The sequence below is a fragment of the Oculina patagonica genome, chromosome 14 (assembly GCF_052425735.1).
Source record: "Oculina patagonica isolate OP01 chromosome 14, crgOcupat, whole genome shotgun sequence".
Classification (NCBI taxonomy): domain Eukaryota; kingdom Metazoa; phylum Cnidaria; class Anthozoa; order Scleractinia; family Oculinidae; genus Oculina; species Oculina patagonica.
In genome coordinates this window covers 1,394,579-1,414,076 of record NC_135771.1, presented here as the reverse complement: position 1 = coordinate 1,414,076, position 19,498 = coordinate 1,394,579, and the positions used below count along the sequence as shown (strand labels likewise).

At 38.3% G+C, this 19,498-nt stretch overlaps 1 protein-coding gene and 1 non-coding gene across 2 annotated transcripts; both read right to left on the bottom strand.

The window, feature by feature from the left end:
• Window positions 1-405: 405 nt before the first annotated feature.
• On the bottom strand, window positions 406-15,988 carry LOC144637733 (inactive tyrosine-protein kinase transmembrane receptor ROR1-like). The gene is made up of 12 exons (XM_078496810.1): window positions 15,822-15,988; window positions 15,437-15,485; window positions 13,150-13,193; window positions 11,223-11,382; window positions 9,683-9,801; window positions 9,332-9,373; window positions 8,518-8,583; window positions 8,053-8,137; window positions 5,846-6,321; window positions 4,715-4,969; window positions 3,479-3,678; window positions 406-2,849 (listed from the first exon to the last, which is right to left on the bottom strand). Exons 1-12 carry the CDS (start codon window positions 15,877-15,879, stop codon window positions 1,929-1,931), a joined length of 2,475 nt encoding a protein of 824 aa, XP_078352936.1. The 5' UTR covers window positions 15,880-15,988; the 3' UTR covers window positions 406-1,928.
• Window positions 11,891-11,965, bottom strand: Trnai-gau (transfer RNA isoleucine (anticodon GAU)). Its single transcript has one exon. It is a non-coding gene; the product is annotated as a tRNA-Ile (tRNA).
• Window positions 15,989-19,498: the final 3,510 nt, after the last annotated feature.

Here is a 19,498-nt window from a genome sequence, read left to right as displayed (position 1 = left end):
GGCTCTGGGGACACAGGATTTCCAGTCCTAGATTCTAGGACTTCCGGTCATCATGTATGCAGTCATGAAGTTTCAAAAGAATGCATAAGAGAGTCGTTACGTTTTCGACTTCCGTTTAGGAATTCTTTATTCTAAACAGCCAATCAAAAAAATTCAAATTTAATTCAAAAATCCTGTGTCCCCAGAGTCCTCCGTTTTCTCGTGCCAATCGGGCTAAGAGAAACGAAAGGGCTATGGGGACAAGAATGGACTTCGGCCCCCTCGCTAATTTTTTGGGAAGTACACACTCAAAAGTGTTCCTTCTCTCTCCCCACCCCTTAGTCCAACGTCTGGATCCGTCCCTGGTACTGCCGGGCGATGTCTTACTAGACAACGGAAACACGGTCAGTCAGCAAAACTCAACTCAACAGTAACATTCTATTTATTTTCATTCGTTCTTGTTATGCTTTATACATGTATTAAAGAAATTACTTTGATATTTGAAGAACTACAACATAATCTGATAGTCTAACTACTCTGTCTTTCCCAACTTTAGAGCAGTTTTCAATTCAGTGTCGTAAAACCAAAACCAAAGTAATCACTCTGGCCAATCACAAAGGACACAGACAATCCAGTGAGCCAATCAAAACTCGAAGCAAATACATGTAGCTGGCACCAAGCGCGGGAAAACGTGCGCGAGCGAGTCACGATTGGTTTTGGTTTTAGTTCTGATTGGCTGAGAAAGTGGCGCGAGATTTTTTAGCCAATCACTAAGCGTAGTAATGCAAAACCAAAGCAAACGCAATTTACTTTCGACACTCAAGTGAAAACCGCTCTAATAAATTGCAAATCGTCAAGACTTTGTAGATTTTTCGCGGTTCAAGGATACTAAACTAAATGTCAGCACAATATTAAGCTACAATAGTCTGGATGGCGGCTAATGTGGTATCCAGATTTCCTCATTTTTTTTCTCGAAGAATAGCAGAGTAGCAGGCGCCTGTGTAGTTTTTGGGAATTTGAAAGGCGATCTCGCGACTTCGCATTTCCAAATGCGCGCCCAAAAAATACACAGGTGCCTCCGACGCAGGCTACACGAAGAGTGAGATCTGGGTACTAGAACACCTTTGTTAGGTTTTGTCACAATGTTTCTATAGAGCAAAATAAGAAAGCTAAGGCAATTAGAGATGAGTCCTTATGTTATATTCTGATTGAACAAAAATATTCGGAAAATATTCCAAAGCGATTCCGAGGATTTGCAATAAATGGCACTTTTCCAGACCGCATAAGGGACGGACCATTATTTTCTTGGAGGGGGGGGGGATGAAAAATTTTCCTCTGCAAACTTTTTGTTTTAGTTTATGCACCTCTGCAAACAATTATTTTCGAAATTCTTACTATCTTTTGTTATACGTATCGTGTTTGCAAACAATTTATTTTGTCTTTTTAGGCCCTGCAAACAATTTTTTTCAATATTTTTCATCCCCCCTCCCAAAAAATAATGGTCAGTCCCTAAGAGTCAGAATGTTGTTTGTATTTTATCGAGGAAGCTTCGTTCCTCTACTGTGAATTACTAAATTTCTGATACATTCTTTGAATTTATTTGCGCTCACTGCGTGTGAACTTGATATTTATTTGTTCAGTATTATCCGTGTTAACACTTTATTTCCTTTCAAAAACTTTCTAGTAGTTACTGGGACACGATTTGTTCACGATAATGCAAAAAACCCTTTACATCTGACCGCACGAAAAACGCGCACAATTGCCTTATTTGTAAACACCAAAATCTCGTTAAGATCACTGGATTCGCGCTACCATGTAACGGTCTGTCCTTTCATACACGTCCATATATCCAATAAGGTCTAAAACTTAACGCGTTCCATTGGCCATACGTATCCACAATACACAATACATCCATATGAAGACTAGCGCTAAGGTACAGCGTTCTGTAATCATACGTCGACATGAAAGCATTCTGTATCGTATGTATCGTGTGTTGGGTGTGGTCCGTTCGTATCCCATCTTAGCGTGCATAGATGTGTATAAATCGTACTAAACCGCGGTCTGCTTGGAGGCAATATGTCCCAACATTCTTTCATTAAAACGAAAATTCTGGGCGGACAGTCTCCTGGGCACGGTAACAAAACATGTTCTCTTATTCGCTCCATGACTTCTTCGTCCGTGCACCCGTGATGAGGCCTGCAACCGAATGAAAATATTTCCCAGAGCACCACTCCGTACGACCATATATCTGTCTCTACAGTGAATCTGTAATTAAGTATCCCTTCAGGCGACATCCAACGAAGGGGCATTGGCGGCCTATTAGGAGTACGATGATAATCGTTTGAAAAAGGGTTCCGCGCTAACGCCACGTCCGTAATTTTAACAGTCATACGAGGCCCTACCATACAGTTCCGAGCGGCTAAGTCTCCATGAATGTAATTATGTTGAGACAAGTAATTCATGCCCGCAGCTACTTGAATTGCAATTTGTAACTGATCGTAGTAACTTAAAGTTTCTGGATCGTCGTCATCGTCGACAGGGCTCTCCAGAGGCGAGTTCTCAACGAGGTACTCGTATAAAGTGCCATATTCCACGCACTCATACAGTGTACACGTGGGAGGCCCACTATAGCACATGCCAATGATGCTTATGATGTTAGGATGGCTAAACTTGGACCAAGTCTCCGCTTGGCGAAAGAAACATTCCCGGTTACTCGCGGCCGAGCTGTTTCGCAGGACTTTTGCCAAGATTGGTCTTGTTGTTTCTACGCCTTCAACTTTTTCCACAACTTCGCCTTTGTACAGTTTGCCAAATTCCCCTTCACCCAAATCTTTGAGAAATCTCACAGTCTCTCGGCGCATTTCTTTGATCTAAAACAAGAACGCAAATTAAAAACGGAATATAATTAACAGCTGGTTTAGATTTAAAGGAGCTTCCTCACTGAGGGCACATACTAAAAAGACGTAATCGCAGCAAATTCTCACGTTTGTTGTAGGTAATTCACCTGAATCTTTCCGATCTTGAATCATTCTTGTTTCTTCTTGGTTTAATATCACCTCTTTGGTGTTTACTGATCCTTAGTAAAATATCATTTTGAGTCGAAGGCAATTTTGTACTTCGCCAAAAAATGTCTTTAAGTAACGTGACAAAGCTCCTAAGACAGTTGTAAGTCGAGAGGGCATCATGGAACGGTAAGACTTCGTTATGTTTTTACTTCTGCAGCAGCCTAAAGAACAGACGGTTTTAACAGAGCAGAGCGCGAACGCGACTGAACACGAACACGTTGCGCGAGGGCGAGCGCGAACTGCCTGCTAAACCGCCTGTTCTGTAGGCTTCTACTGCAGTAAAAAAAGTTTCGTGCAAACTTTGAGATATGGATATTTTTCGTGTTGCGGATTCCTATATTGCATTGCATTAGTTGGTAAGGAAAAGACTGGAAACTTCATGGCCATCGGAGTTATACGTTCCTTCATAAGGATTATTATAACGCAGAGCCTACCTTTGGATAAGTCGGTTTACCAACAACAGGTACAAGAGGAGTTGCCGCTGACTGGCTGGCTTGGTAGATTATCTGTTTGTGGTATCGCCAGCAGACGAAGATCACAACTGAAGAGAACACAATGGCGAACAACATGCATGGAATGATTGTGTACAAGATGCTCACTACCTGTACTGGCTGCGACATGGCGGACGGATCATCTGAAAAATCAAATCATATTGTTACCAGCGAGCTCAAGGTTAACTGTTTTTATTAACAATTACTTCTATAAAGTAGCTTCTGAAGTTTGATAAGCTCTTCGTAGAAGCACTCGGAAAATTTCCGACTTTTATTATCCAAACAAAAACTGGCGCGAACACCTCCGAGCTCAATCTTCGACATACTAGCTCCCAGTCCTTTTCGTATTCTTCGAGTAAATAAGGTAAGTCACGTGATATCAGCTGGTGCGACGTGAATTTCAGGAAAGCAAACTAAAAACGTGGTGAGTACCTTCGCCTAAATAACAAATTTCCGTCTATTAGGGAGCGATTTTACAATACCGGGCCACTTATTTACATATCTCTGAACGCTTTAAGAACGAAGCATAGTAGAAACAAAAGGAACCATTCAAATTCAATGAGATACAAATTAGTGGCCCGGTATTCTACAGTTTAGCCATTTCTACTTCCAAAGTTAAAGGAAACCTCTACGGTAATATTAATATTTCCTTATGTTCCGTATATCTATATTGCATTGAATTAATTGGCAAAGTTCACCCCCTTGAACTCCCAGTGTAGGTGAAACCTAAATTAACTGGGTTAATTGAAACCCTAGTTTAAAAGAATAAATCTTCGTTCGCCGAAACGTTTGGTTTGTTATGAACTTTTTGGCACTTTCAATATACTTTTATTCTTGTTCTAATTGAAACCCTGGCTGTTTTACCACTGGAAAATTATATTGGGTGAAATCACAATTACTTATCTGAGCGGTTTTCACTTGGTGTGCGTTTGCATTGGTTTTGCATTGCTACGCGTTGTGATTGGTTTAAAAATCTCGCGCCACTTTCTCAGCCAATCAGAAGTAAAACCAAAACCAATCGTGACTCACTCACACACGTTTTCGAGTTCTGATTGGTTTACTGTATTGTCTGTGTTCTTTGTGATTGGCTAGAGTGTTTACTTTGGTTTTGGTTTTACGACACTCAATTGAAAACTGCTCTAGCATGGTGTGGCCAGGGTTAATAACAAGTTGACTCACCACAACTTGGAACATCACAAAAATCAAACTTGGTGTCAGCATCAGTAGTGAAACACCAAGGTTTCTTCTTTTTTCCTCCAGGATTCCGACAAAAATTGTGTCCGCCTGCAAGCTCTGGGTAATCTTCTGTTGATAAAATGTGGTGATGAGGATCTGAAGAATTCCACCGCTGACACACAAGGCCTTTTTCTGTGACGCTCACGTTTGCACGGAAATTTTCTCCTTTATCAGTGTAGCAACCAGTAAATGGTGAAGCTGAAATTGTAAAACAAAATCAAAATTGGTGAGACTCTAGTTCAAGAATTACTACACTGTACTTGTTTTACACAACAGGTAGAAATTGAAGTTACTTCTGACTTTCTTTCCAAAAAGGCTCTATGGTTTCATTTCACAGACGCACCATGAAAACACTGCTCAATACACATTATTGTAGCTTTCACTTGAATGGTCACACACTTTTTCTAGTGTTTCATTCACAGACTAAATGTTAATTAGAACCATCTTGCAAAGCATAACAAACAGTACCAAATGGAAGTACAGTGGAACCCCGATATAACGCTATGCCAAGGGAGCAGTAAAATTATATCGTTATATCGAGGAATCGTTATATCGGGGTTCCGTCCCATACATTTTACTATTGCCGGGACATAACATATTTATCGTTATATCGGTAATATCGTTATATCGAAGATCGTTATATCGGGGTTCCACTGTACTGCTCAATAGCTTTTATTTGAATGGTCACACTAGCATTTTATTCACTTAAAGTTAGAACCACCTTGTACAGAAAGTAAACAGTACCACACAATTGTACTGCTCGAAAGCTTTCATTTAAATGGTCACACACACTAGGGTGTCAACCACTGACCCACAGACTATTAAGTTAGAACAATGTACAGCACAACAAACAGTACAAAATAAAAAGTACTGCGCAATTGAATTGTCACACACTGAGTCTCATCGAAAGACAAAAAAGTTTGAACCACCTTGTACTGCTGGCGTAACAAGCAGTACCACATGGAATTAGAATGGTCGCACATTAAGGTTTCAACCACATACTCAAAAGTTTGAACCACATTGACTCAAAATTTGACTCTCAGAGAAAGAAGGTAGAAGAACAGCAATACTAACCTTTCCTAGGTGGTTCAGCAACTGGTTTTGGAGTCCTCGGTTCATTAACTCCCAGTTTTATACAATTCCTGCCCTCCTTTGAACTTCTGCGAGGCAAGCTCGAGCACTGTGGGAACAAGACTTCCAGCAGTAAATGCCTTTCTGCTTTAATGTACTCTTTTCTACAAATCTTGGTACGAAGCGTTTCACACTCCTCATAGCAAATATGTCGTGGCTTTGGAACTGGTGATGTTTTGTCACAACTCTTAAACTGATAATGACACAATAAGGGTTTTACAAAAGGTCGACAATGCTCGCTGATTTCTTTAAAGCCCCGTAAGTTGTTATAAGCAGTGCTGAGTTTGATCTCAAAGTTTTCAAGTTTTTCATAACTTGGTATGTAGATGAGTTGTCCCCTCAAGTACTTTGAGCAAACAGTTCCATTATAAAAGACACAAGTGCCATTTTCTGGAAGAGCAGGAGGTGTGGGTATTTCCCTGAGAAAGAAAAGCATAAAACAAAATTAACACAAATCGAAACAGAATTTGAAGGGTTCAGTGCAAAAAGGGTGGCAGTGATTTTGGCCGAAAAAAGAACATCGATAAAACGACTCCAAATTTCTCATGTGAGTTTGTTTATGTATGCAAAACATTGTACTGTATTTATTGTCCATGGTGTTTGCTCTGTTTTACAGGAATAACATACAGGTATGCAGAAAGCTCGGTTTTTCAAGTCGGCGTTTTTAGAAGTCTCTTTGTTCCATTTGAACAAAGAAAGTACTAAAGATGTCGACTGGAAAAACCTAGTTTTTGCACGAGTTATTTCTCGGAAACAGAGCAAAAGCCACAGAAAATAAATTCATTACAATGTTTCACCAACCCTCCAAGTTTACTTTTTTCCTTAGTGGCCACTGGCCACCAACTACTCAAGTTTTGGTCGCCAGTGAAAAATTTTAGTCCCCAATTTAAGCTGATGCTTTCAATCATTCCTCTCAATTTTAGTCGCCAGGCCGGCGACCTTGGTTCAAATTTAGTCGCCAGCTCCAAAATTTTAGTCGCCATGGCGACTAAAATGGTCTTAACTTGGAGGGTTGTTCACTTATGTCAACAAACGCACACGCGAATTTTGGAGTTGTTTTGGCAATGTTCATTTCAAGCCAAAATCACGGCCTCCCTTTTTGCACCGAGTCCTTCATTTATTGTTTACATTTTAAACAATTATTGGATGAGGTTTTTGTGATATCCGGAATAATCAAGGTCGAGGTAAGTGTTATCAGCCGAAGCCGAAGGCTGAGGCTGATAACACTTACAGAGACCTTGATTATTCCGAATATCACATAAACCGAATCTAATAATTGTTTTATTATACATTGTTTTTCTGGAAAAGGAAGCAATGACAAACGATTTCAACCTGTTTCAAAACTTGTGCTAATTCCGGCTGGTCGTCCTACTAAATCGTGGAATAGTTACTTCCCAATTTTTGTTAGTCATTTTGCGATGTTTTCCGAGACTTTATTGTCAGCAATTTTAGAACTTTGGTCAAACTATTTCTCGGTTGAAGAAGTGAATCGACGAACTATAAATTTCCTTCGCCGCCAGTTGCCTGACACATTGCTCTTGGAAATCATGCATTGCGCGCGCAACCTACAGATTAGTGAATAATCTGCTAGCAGATTATTCACAAATCTGTAGGTTGCGCGGATTCCCAGAATTAGCTGTAGGCTCTTAGCCAATGAGAAGACAGCTAGTGACTACAATGTATAATAAAGACTATTGTTATGTAAAAACCATCTGAAAAAATTCCCCAAAAATGAAATCCAATAATGCACTGGACTGATTATTCAGATAACGTCTTCATAGCACTGGCAGCAATTCCAACTAAATTTACTAAACATGATTAACAAAATTTTCAACAGATTTTACAGAGCTAACTAAACTTAACTAAACCTCTCACACTCAAACTTTCCAGATATCATAACATAAAAATTTAGCTGTTACTTCAACTTTCTTACCCAGTTCAACAGAAGCTAGCCCAAAATTTAAATAACAGCTCATTCTCAAATAACGTCCACAACAATTCCTCAAAAGAACATGATATGAAAAAAACCCCTAAACTGCTTGCCCATTGGTTAACCTTCAAAAAACACGATACCCACACCAAGTAGCACCACTAACCCTCGCCTTCTTTACTGCAAGTGCAAGGGTATAATATTTTTGACATTCACTTACAAATCATTCGTTGTTGGTTTTTCCTTTCCCTGATCAAGCCCACTGTGTTGGGGATTAGATTGTTTTGAATATTTAGGCAAAACATCTGCAAAAAAGATCCATGATTAGTAAAGAAATGAAACACACTGCTGGACAAGTTCTTTGTTAAATTGATGTGATGGCACGACTGATTGGTTAACAATCAGTCAAGATGGCTGGATATTGGCCTCATTCTTTCTCTACATGACTGCAATAAAACAGCTATTGTTGACCTCGCACTTGGTCAAAAACACAAACACATTGGAACCTGGATATAACTAAGGCCCAAGGAACTGGCAAAATATGTCTGCTATGATGAGGTTTCATCATATCGGGGTTCTTTTCCATAAATTTTACTATTAATGGGATGGCGGTTCCACAGTACATACTCAACAGAGAATGTAACAATTTATTATTGACACCAATTATCACTATGTCACATTGTACCTTGTGTAGAAAATGAAGTAGTTGTCCTCCTGGAAGGTGGATCAGAGGGCAAAGGTGATCTGTTTTCTACAGTCAAAATATAAAATTCTCTCAATAATGTGTCAGACCAGCAGCAAACATACTGCTTATGATATATGTTGAACAATAAACTGAACATAAATATTTTAGTGTATTTTTACCGTTTATAAAGGAATGAAAGATTCATTTGTTTCGTGCGCTCCCTACTTGAAAACAGGGATTATGCACAATAAGGGAATTCAGAACTTGACCTTTGTTAAACTGACTGCAGTCAAAAACATGCAGAATTGTAAAAATGGTGCTTCTCTAGCGTGATGAGAAGGCTTTAATCTGCTAGCTAAGTTGAAATCACTACCAATAACACTAATATACCACTACTGTTCTTATTATAAACCACTAACATAACACAAAAGAAGAACTTGGGATGGCGTGCTGGCTATTTGTGTGGCCAAGAAGATTTGCTTGGGCTTTTGGGTTACAGACGGCGTCATGCTGTCTCCTGTTTGTTTATTTTGGAGTTTAATTTTACTAAAGTAAAATAAAGCATTTGACAGACACTTAAGAATCAATTTGTAATAATCCTGACATTCTGGGTAATAAAGTGGAAAAAGGGGTCTTTCATGTACTAAATCTTTTCAATGCAGTTCAAATATATGATGTTGTGTATATCTACTAAAGGAAGACAGTCTCAGCTGATGTTTTATCAAATTCTCGTAACTCACACTATAAAAAATAAACAATAAACTAGGGAGAATGTGCTTGTTGATATCAGAGCTTATGAGCTGAGTAAACTTACCAAGTGTTGATTTGTCTTGGGGTGTTGTAGGTTTAACACTTTCTAAAAAAATAAAATTTTAGGCATTTTAAGTAGGCATTTACTTTTTATAACAGTTTGTAAATTGATAATCAAGATATAAATCACAATGTAAATCCTTGTCTGAACGTTTACATTGATCATAGTTTTTTCAATTTACACTTTAGTTATTTTCTCTGTCTACCAAAGGAAAGTTTCGCAGTGTGAACGTCAGTGTAAGATAGACTGTTGACAGAATATTTTGATAAAATAAAAGATGAGCGATTTTATAATAAAATATCATTTCTCTTTAATAAAATAATTAAGGACTAAGCGTACTAGAGGTAAACATACCATTCACAACAAGGAAAGCTTGCATTCTCACTGTTCCAAGTGAATTGTTTGCCACACAGGTGTAAGCTCCAGCATCACTCAACTTCACATAGCGAACCTTAAGCCTTGAACCCCAATCTCTAATATGCAGAACAGCAAACAAATATGACTCACAAACCCATACAGTATATTTTATTCTAGCAGCTAATCAGGTTTGTATATTTATGTTAGTGTCCCCAAATAGCTATTTAGCTAAACACCCTGACACCTAAATAAAGTTTATGTACGTATGTATGTATGTTGGCAAGTAACTTTAGCGATGCGATGTTAGTCCATCGCATGTTATCCCAAGCAGTGTTGGATTGCCCCAAGGATTCACCAATTTCCCTTTACTATTGAATCTCGTTAACTTGAAAATTCAAGGGAAATCAAAAAAGGTTCGGTAAGAGGGTAAGATTAGTAAGACAATGACCTAAAGGGGAATTAAACAAGGTCCGAGTTAGCGGGAGGTTCAAGTTGTTGAGGATCGAGTTATCAGGATTCAACTGTATTTTTATGGCAAGTGAGGGCAGAGAGAGAGGTATGCCTTCTAGCTATCATATCACCATACAGTTCCACTTATGTAGTTTTTTTCAAAAATAGTACAGCAAGCTATGGGTGTAGGGCCGGACAGGTTGTTCTAACCAAGTCAGCCATTTTGTCACATTATATATCTCACTACTGATTATCTATTAATCACAAATGAAATTTCGCAACTATCCAACCAAATTAAGCCGGAAAAAAGTTACTGTATTTACTCGAATAAGCGCCGCGGCGCTTATTAAATTTTCAGCGCCTCAAGTGCAGCGCTTATTCGGGGGCGGCGCTTATTTGAGGGCGGCACTTATTTAAAATTTGGACGCCACAAAGAATCCAATCTTTTACAGTAATTGAAAATAACGTTTTTGGTTGTCAGTATTCGTCTCTTGCTGAAGAGAAAAGTGGCCCTAGCTATCCTGGCAAACTTCGCAACATTTACAGAACTACCTATCGTAAGATAGAATGTTGGATAGAAAAACTAATGGGCGAGCGGTAAAACAGTCACTTTGAACTAAAATACATCGCTTTTGATGGAGAGAAATGTCCAAGTATGTTTTAGAGTGGCTTTGTAGGAGTGTTTTTAGTTAAACGGAATTCATCGAATAAGCGCCGCATCATGACTACGGCGCTTATTCGGGGGCGGCGCTTATTCGAGTAAATACTGTATATAACAATATAGGTAAATTGACCAAGTGTAGTGTTGGGTTAGGATCATTATCAACTTCAACTAAAACATTTCCATCGCGGCCCTCCTGGTCAGTCAACAAATTATGCAACAACAGGGGCCAGGCATGCCTAGCACTTATTCACTGAGCAAGAAGAAAATTAAATTTACAGTTTAAAAATCGCTGATTAAAATTCATTTCATAATTCTTCAGTGAATTATATTCTCAAAACATGGCCTTCTGTGGGGGTTTAAATCTACTGCCTTGGATCTGTCAGACACAACTTCAGCCACATCCCACAAGGGTACAGTACATACCTGGGAATAATGATAAACGATCCACTCTTGTTTCTTATTATACTTCCATTCTTGTACCATGTAATATCTGGTTTGGGAGAACCACTCACATAACATTTGAATTGTGCTCTGTCTTCTTCCACTGCTGTTTGATTTTGAAGAGGTTTGTCAAATACTGGTGCTGTAAAACAGAAGGAAAAATATAGTCTTGTAACATGCTTTGTGATCTTCATCAAAACTTAGTTCATTAATGTTTGGTAGAGGCTACTGAATATCTGGGAATGTCTGGTGTTAAGAACTTAAGTAATCTTCTGCTGGTAACTTTCAAAACATTTCAGCAAGAAATGGAAAATAACAGGAAAGCAGCAGTCCATGTGTTGGGTTAGAATAGAAACCAAACATTGACTGGTGTTTCACTGGGAAAAGAAACTGCTACGGCAAAGTATTAAAAAAATCAAGTAGCTGCTTCAACATTTGAACCATTTTGAACACTACATCAGAGGCAGCCGAGCGTTTTGGAACGTGGAGGGGCTACATGTAAGACTGTCCCCAAAATACCTGGCAAGTTTTCATATTTGGAGCAACTTTTTTTCTAGTAAATAATAAAGATGGTAGATTTTAAGCTTGGTGATAAATAGTGAAGAATATTATTCTACATGACACGAGCGTGGGAAAAAGAAAAAAATCTGAGTCCCCGACGGGAATCGAACCCATGGCCTCCCAGATATCGGTTGGGCGCTCTAACCAACTGAGCTACGTGAGACTCGCTGTGAGCTAGGCCATTTACTAGGTTGATAAGTGACACGCGTCCTGCATACTGCTAGGATCAGCAATGTCGAAATCATCAAATTTGTAGTAAATAATAAAGATGGTAGATTTTAAGCTCGGTGATAAATAGTGAAGAATATTATTCTACATGACACTCAACTTTTTTTCTGTTCTAGCAACTTTTTGTTTTCTGAGCAGTTTCCAGACCGAAGATTCTCCGATTGTTGTTTGAGGGGCCGAATATTTCCGATCATTTTTCAAACTTTTCCGAAGATAAACAAAATTTCCCAAAGACTTCCAAGGAAGTTTCGAAGATGTTTGAACTCACTCACAAGACGGAATATCTTGAGGAACCAATTTTATGCTGCGCTTATGATATTTTCGGCACCTGCCCCACCCCCTATGTACATGTATAATGGATGTGTGCTGGGAGATTTACTGATTTATAAAGTTACTATTACTGTGACTTTTAACTCAGTTTATTAAGATATCTTTCCCTGATATCATTAAATGTGGTAAATGTGGGCTCATAAATTTACAATGAAATATGTTAAGCACGATGCTTGGGGTTTTTCAAGGATGACAAAAATGAAGCCACAAAAATGAAAAACAAACTTAATGCTGAACACTGAGTCTACAATAACAAATTTTACATGAATGGACAGAAAACACAGCAGATAATATTAACACTGTATAACAACCAGTCACAAGATTAAACTATTTAAGTGCAGCTCAAGAAAATATATCTATACCCGCCCCATGAAAGGTCATAATAATTGGAAATTCTTAGGGAGTGGGGGTCTAAAAAACCAAAAATTTAAACGAAAGTATGGGGCTTAACTGGAATGACCAAAGGGGTGAGGAATTCAAACTAAAAAACCTTCCCTGGGACTCAGGGGTTAATGGACATTTTCTGGAACAGCACAATTCTCCTTAGTGGCAGATACACGTTACGTAAAAATATGGTGAATAATTGTTTTAGTATTTACCACACAAGTTGAATAACTAGCGGACCAAAACACCACTTTCGGTAAAGAAAGTGACGCGGGAAGGCAGTTTGTTTCTCTTTAGCTGCTTAGAAGTAAATAGTACTTTGCTTATCACCTTCGAGTTAACCAAACAGCACACAGGAAAAGCATTATTCACTTGTGTGGTATATACAAAGTTTAGAAATTCATACCTTTGCAACCTGGACATGACTTTGAGTGGTTTGACAACTGAGAGCTGCAAGCAACACAAGGTTGTTAAGAAGGTTTTTAAAAGCAATATGTAACTCATCATAAAAAAGTAAAATAAACATCTTATTAGACATTTCAGTGTGTACTTTGCTGTATATTTTTTTGTGTTTTGGATAGCAAGAAGGGGAACGGCCAGTGAGTCAAAATGCAAATCATGTGTAAAATGTACCGCGATATTACACACTAAAATGACTTATAAGAAATTCTTTATCCAATGTTTTTTTTTCTGCAATCCTGACTCTGAACAGTGTTTGCTGCTCTTGCAATGTCAGAAGTGAGAATGATTGAGAGGTTTACAGAAAAACCTGCTTGACTAGTCTCCTAGACTACGAATACATGCAGTTGAAACCCACTATAACTCGAATAACCAGCTATCTCAAACCTTTTTAGATTCCCCTCCAGGTCATGCATGTTCTTACTAATTTTACCCTCCATAAATTAAACCCCCAATAACTCAAACCTCTTGAATCATTTTCCTTGAAGGGTCAAGTTATCAGGATTCAACTGTATCTGGAACTCTCACGGAAACGAAAAATAGTTCGAGAAAGCAGGAAAGATAGCTGATAGTAATTAAATGACAGAAAAGCAAATCCAAGGGAAATGGATTTTTTGAGTTCCAGATAGCGAAGAGTTCGATATAGTAAGGTTCAACTGTATTGCAATCGAAGTTGGATATCATGAACTGATGCAATTTGACAGGCCACTTGTAGGATGTTGTTCTCCTAACAGACATTAATATTATGCACTACACTGCAAAACTTTATGGTACATGCATGTGAAAGTAAGGGGATAAATTCAACATAACACCAGTAATTCCTTGAACTGTACAGTTTTTTTTACAAAAAATAATTAGTTTCCGACAAGAACATAGCATCAAAACTGCTTTTAATTTTGATACCCAGACAGAATGTCTCAGTGTGAAAGGTATTCATATCAACACCATTTTGGAATATCACGTCTACATTTCATGAAATTATATGGTAACATGACAAAGTCCAAACAGCCGCAAATGATTCTTGGATGTTCCAAATCGCGCTCCCTGCTGTTAAGTGAAATGAACATTTATCATCATGTCACGAATTTTCATTTTAAGCTCTGCTGCGTCTAAATTAACAAGCAAAAAAAGACCCGACTTAATACGTGCGTGAATTTAATACAACGATCCAGACATTGTGTTGTTCTAAGGGCTTCAAACTAAGTTCGAAGCATCGATATTTATTTAACCTTTTAAGTGCAATTTACGTTTTTGCTTTAGATCGGCCCAAGAGCCACGCAATACCGACGCGAAAATGACGATTTAAGAGCAAAGTTCTCGATTTAACCTTCTCGAACAAGAACTAAACATGTAAACAATGGACAGACCAACTATCACATGCAAATTTCTTGTCCCGATCGACTTATACGTTAATTTTTGTCTTTGTTCTTCGCATTTACACTTCAAAGGAGAACAATGAAGTCTTCCGAGCGGCACATTCTAAAACAAACTGCTCAATGCTTCAGAGAGCTGAATCAAACAATACAATCAACTAACTAAGGATCTAAATTTTAAACACACACAATTTTTTCACGTGGAATACTCATTTCCACCTCTCTTCTGACCTTCTAATTTACTGAGGTCAAAACAAAATGGAAAATGTATATAAGAAGGATTATCCAGCGCCGATTAGAAGAGAATGAAAGGAACACAGAGTCCATCAATGAAAACAATGCGAAATGAACAAACTTCGAATCAACACAATCCAGATACCGCACCATTGTAGTCGCTTTTTGCTGTTTTACGACTCTCAGCAGCTAGCCATTAGCACGGTTATCTAAAATTTCAAACACACCGTCTGAACTTTTTCAATCAGTGCATGAACCCAGCTGGCCTCGAGCGAATTGTAAGCCGCTATTAACTTTCAAAGCTTCGCCGCTGTTTCTCTGCACGAGTGAAAAGAAATGCGATAGGAAATCGCGACCAAGGGGTTGGATATTAATAAAAGTTTCATTCAGCGAAGACATTTCAATAGAGCACCACATTCACTTTGATTACCGCGCGCGTGAAAGCCTATTCTTGATAGCGTGTTCTGAATACTTTTCTCGCCATACTTGTTTCACACAAAGCGAAATTTGCATGGTTCATTCACAAGAGGCGCATACCACGTCAAGTCTAATTATTTCTTACATTAAACAAGCAAACAGAGAACTAATATAAAAACAAAACAACGGTTTGCACTCCACAGACCCTACCTAGAAGAATCGAGCGATCGCTTGTGTTGTAGTCCCGAGAGAAGGCTTCCTACAAAGCGTAAAAGAGGAAGACGATATGATTAGCATGTATGTTGATCGCCATAACAGATGTACGTTCATGTTGGGGTAAAAGCACTGATCATGCTTTTTAACGTGATAAACAAAGCACTAAGAAGCACTAAGACACTACTATGCTCTAAATCCTTCCATTCAAACACGCGCTGAACGCCAAAAAGCGACTTTCCAAACCAGTAATGCAGTATTTTCGAAATAGGTGGTGAAATATTCATACTCCTGTAATTGCATTGTAAATTGACGAACGAACAAAATCAAACAAACACATTTCCACCGCGTACAGTACATGGCCTGGCCAATTTCGACTTACCAGACAAAATCCACAGATGAAATCCCCAAAATAGGTAGTTGAACGTTCGAAAACCCATTCTGGACCCTTCAAGGCAGAGCCATTATACGCACAAGTCTCGATGCCTAACAGCCCGCCTTATTATACACCGAACTTTGCAGAAACAAAGGAGCGCATGTGATCTTTAGCAAAGCGCCAATGGATTATTATGGGATTAGTGCTAGCTACTGAAAACATGATCTTGTGACAGACTGAAAGGTCAAATTCACTCTGTCACTTGCATATCATTGGCTGCTTCAGCAAACAACGAGACAAAGGCGAAATTTCCGTTCATTTACATTGAAATATTTTGTCTATTTAGTCCATTAGCACTACCAAACCCATTTTGTTTTTCCATATTTCCCTTGCTTTATCTCCTGAGTCAACAACGAGAATAAAAGGCGCTCACCCAAGCCGAGAGACATCTGACAGGTTGGCATAGTAACCGGTCCAATCTGTCAGCACTGTCAAAGTTTACGACAAACAGCCATAAAATTGTCGGAAAATATAGCGACAAGTATCAAATGTTCCAGCCTTATGCCTGTGGAAGTTTGGGTTTCTACGTGTCAGAATGCGGTGAAAATGGTCTGTTTTTACTTAACTGTGTAAAAAGGTTTTTACAGGGAATAAGTTTGCCAAACGTAAAATTACTTTGTTTCCGCGAAGATTGCAGTTTTTTGAGTGACAGTTGTCGTAAACGCTGTTATTGAAAAACGAGACGAGCAAACTTTTAAAAACAAACTTTGAAGAATATTTTTTTAATTAGCGTTTTGAAATATTCCTTTTCGGCGAGTGAGAGTGGAGTTGCAACGCCCCTTTACCGGAGTGAATGAATAGGATTCCTTGCTAATCAGCTTATGTTTATCTTTTCAACGTCTCCAAGTTGACGCAAAGTGCAGTTTGCTTTGTCTCTGGCCGCACTTTAGCGTAACATTTCTGCAAACAAAAAGCCTTCTCTAAATGGATCGTTATTTTGCATCACAAGTGACAAGATAAAGTGTGTGCCCTCAGGCTTTTGGGCCGCTTTTAAGTTTCCGAAATTGCGTCTGGCGCGTATCAATTTCTTGTCCATGTGCCCTTGTTGCATGATTTCCAATTTATATTAGGCGCCTGTAAGTCTGCGATGAAGATTTTTTAAATCTCAACGAAATATCTTGAAATTCTTGAAACAAGCACCATTGTGGGAGGGAAGTCGGTGATTTCCTGGGCATGATACCACATCCGGTTGAAAAAAAAAAAAAAACATTTTTGCATTAATTAAGCTTTGAATATTAACATTTACCAGATCCTTGTTGAGAAATCAATACGTTCTGATCCCGACCTGACCTACAAAAGCATTCAAATAGGCTTCCTAGAGAGGGGTGTATGGCGAAAGAAATCGGCGAGTGAAGCGGGCCGAAAAAAAAGCATCCTTGCCGATTTTGTTTCGCTCTATATCGCACTTGTTCGCAGGCTATAGAAATTTGTTTGAAAATCAGTCGATACGTTCATTTTTGTTTTCCATCGCTGGCCCAAACCGATAGCAAAGTACATAACAAAGAAATTTGACAAAACTCTTGCTTTTCTGATCTTTTCTCTACAAAAACTGCTTTCACTTCTTCAGACTAGATATAACGAGACTGAAGTCCTTAAATTTCGATCGCCTGTGCTCTTACTGTTTGTTTTATCGTTTCCGTCGTGTTTCTTCCTTTAACTGTTTTTATTTTTTCTGCGATATATCATTATAATTCACAAAAACCAAAATTGTCATTTTACCTGTTTCCAATTTCTGACAGTAGGCTGTGTATTAAATAAACATTATTTGTCCTGACAAGTTATTTCCCCCGGGCATGACAATTCTTGACGTTTTTATTTCGTTTCCACGTTTCTCCGTTCATTAGTGATTATTTCTCCAATTTATCAAATATTTATCTACCGTGCACCTGTTCCATACGGCACTTGTCGACTAATGGCAATCTAGTTATTTCTTATATTTGACTGTGATATATCGAGATAACTTGCTTTCTATTGATGCAACAGGATACATTTTAGCGTTTCCATAAAATTATCAAAGAATCGATAAATAAACTTAAAGAATCGATCTTAGCGCTACTTATTTGCAAAAGCAAAAGTGCTCGCCCGTCCGAGATCTGTGACCTTGGCAGTGAAGCCTTTCAAAAGGACTTGACGTGCCTCGTCTTTTTTATACGAGCAAATAAATGATAAATTATTCACCACTTCGAAATGCTCCCAGAGCTGGCTGACATCCACGGAAGTGTTTTGTTTTCCAAATTTATTACAAGCAAAGTTTTCAGCAGCAGAATCGATTTTTAGTACTGCACGTTTTCAATTTTCCGTAAATTTGCCAAATTTTCTCGGGAATTTTAAATCAGTTTTTTATAGAAATGTGTATAGAAATTGAAAATCGTTTTTTAGACACTTTCTCGACACTTCTATATCCTCGAAATACCAAATTGATTGCAAGGCTGGTACAACGGCAGGAGCCGGCAAGATTTATTGGCCAATATTTCAACTAGCAGAGCTAGTCTTCTTCAGGGCCAGTACTATAGTATAAGGAAAATAACGGCTCTAAAATTTGAATTTGGATAATACAGTGTGGGTTAATGTTTAACTAATACAGGCTATATAAAGATATACGGTGACAAGATATATAATAATAATAATAATAATAAAATTGAAAAAACCAAAAATGATGAAATTGTCAATGTTCATTTCTACGGTTAATACCATTAGGCGCAAGTGTTTGGCCTCTGTGTATCAGGTAGGCCTCTCTAGCCTTTCTGCGGGATGCATTATTTGTCGGTTGGAGTTCCAAAGGAATGAGTACAACAGCAGCCGTAACGACAAGCTTTACCTTGAGCAAAAGACAAGCAGTCCTTAGTTGACAAGGAAATTCTGATAAGCGCAAGGAAATAGGAAAAATTGTAAAAAAAAACTTAGCCTGGGGACGGACCAGGAGGGCGGAGGGGATCAAAAATCCTGAAAAAAATTGTTAAAAGCCCAAATAAATTGTTTGCAGACATAAAAAACGTTGTCTGCAAGAAGATGCAGCCGGAAAAAAAAATTGATCTCCCCCGCCTCCAAAAAAATTGGTCCGTCCCTTACAACTCCTTACCGGTACTTTACTTGAAAAAATCAGTGTGTATATGTATGTATGGCAAGCAAAAGCAATCTGCTGAGTATTCAACAATTTTGCTCTCAGTGAGATCTTTGGCAACTAAAGTATGTTACTTTATTTACAAACTATGAATACCGTCAGAAATCAAGTAGCAGAATTTAGTTTGTTCCGGGATAAAATAAACTATTTCCCCGGGCTTATTTTCACATAAAAAAAGAACGAGCAAAAAGTTGGTGAAAAATTTGGCAGCCAAGCCATTTTGCTATCATCTGTTCCAGTTTTTTATTTCTTATAAATTTTGTTTTTTAAAAAAAAAATTCAAATCAAATCAATCCAACTTTTATTGATATGACTGAAATTCACCAACTCCGCCAGCTTTTGAATAACAGTTTTGTTACATAATTTCATTACAAGCATACGAATTCAATTAAAACTTGTCCAGCCACAATAAGTAACGAGACCGAAAATCGGCAAAGAGAAGGACCGTGAGTCGAAAATTCAAATGCACTTGATTACGTTTCATTGAAAAGAGGCGCTCGAC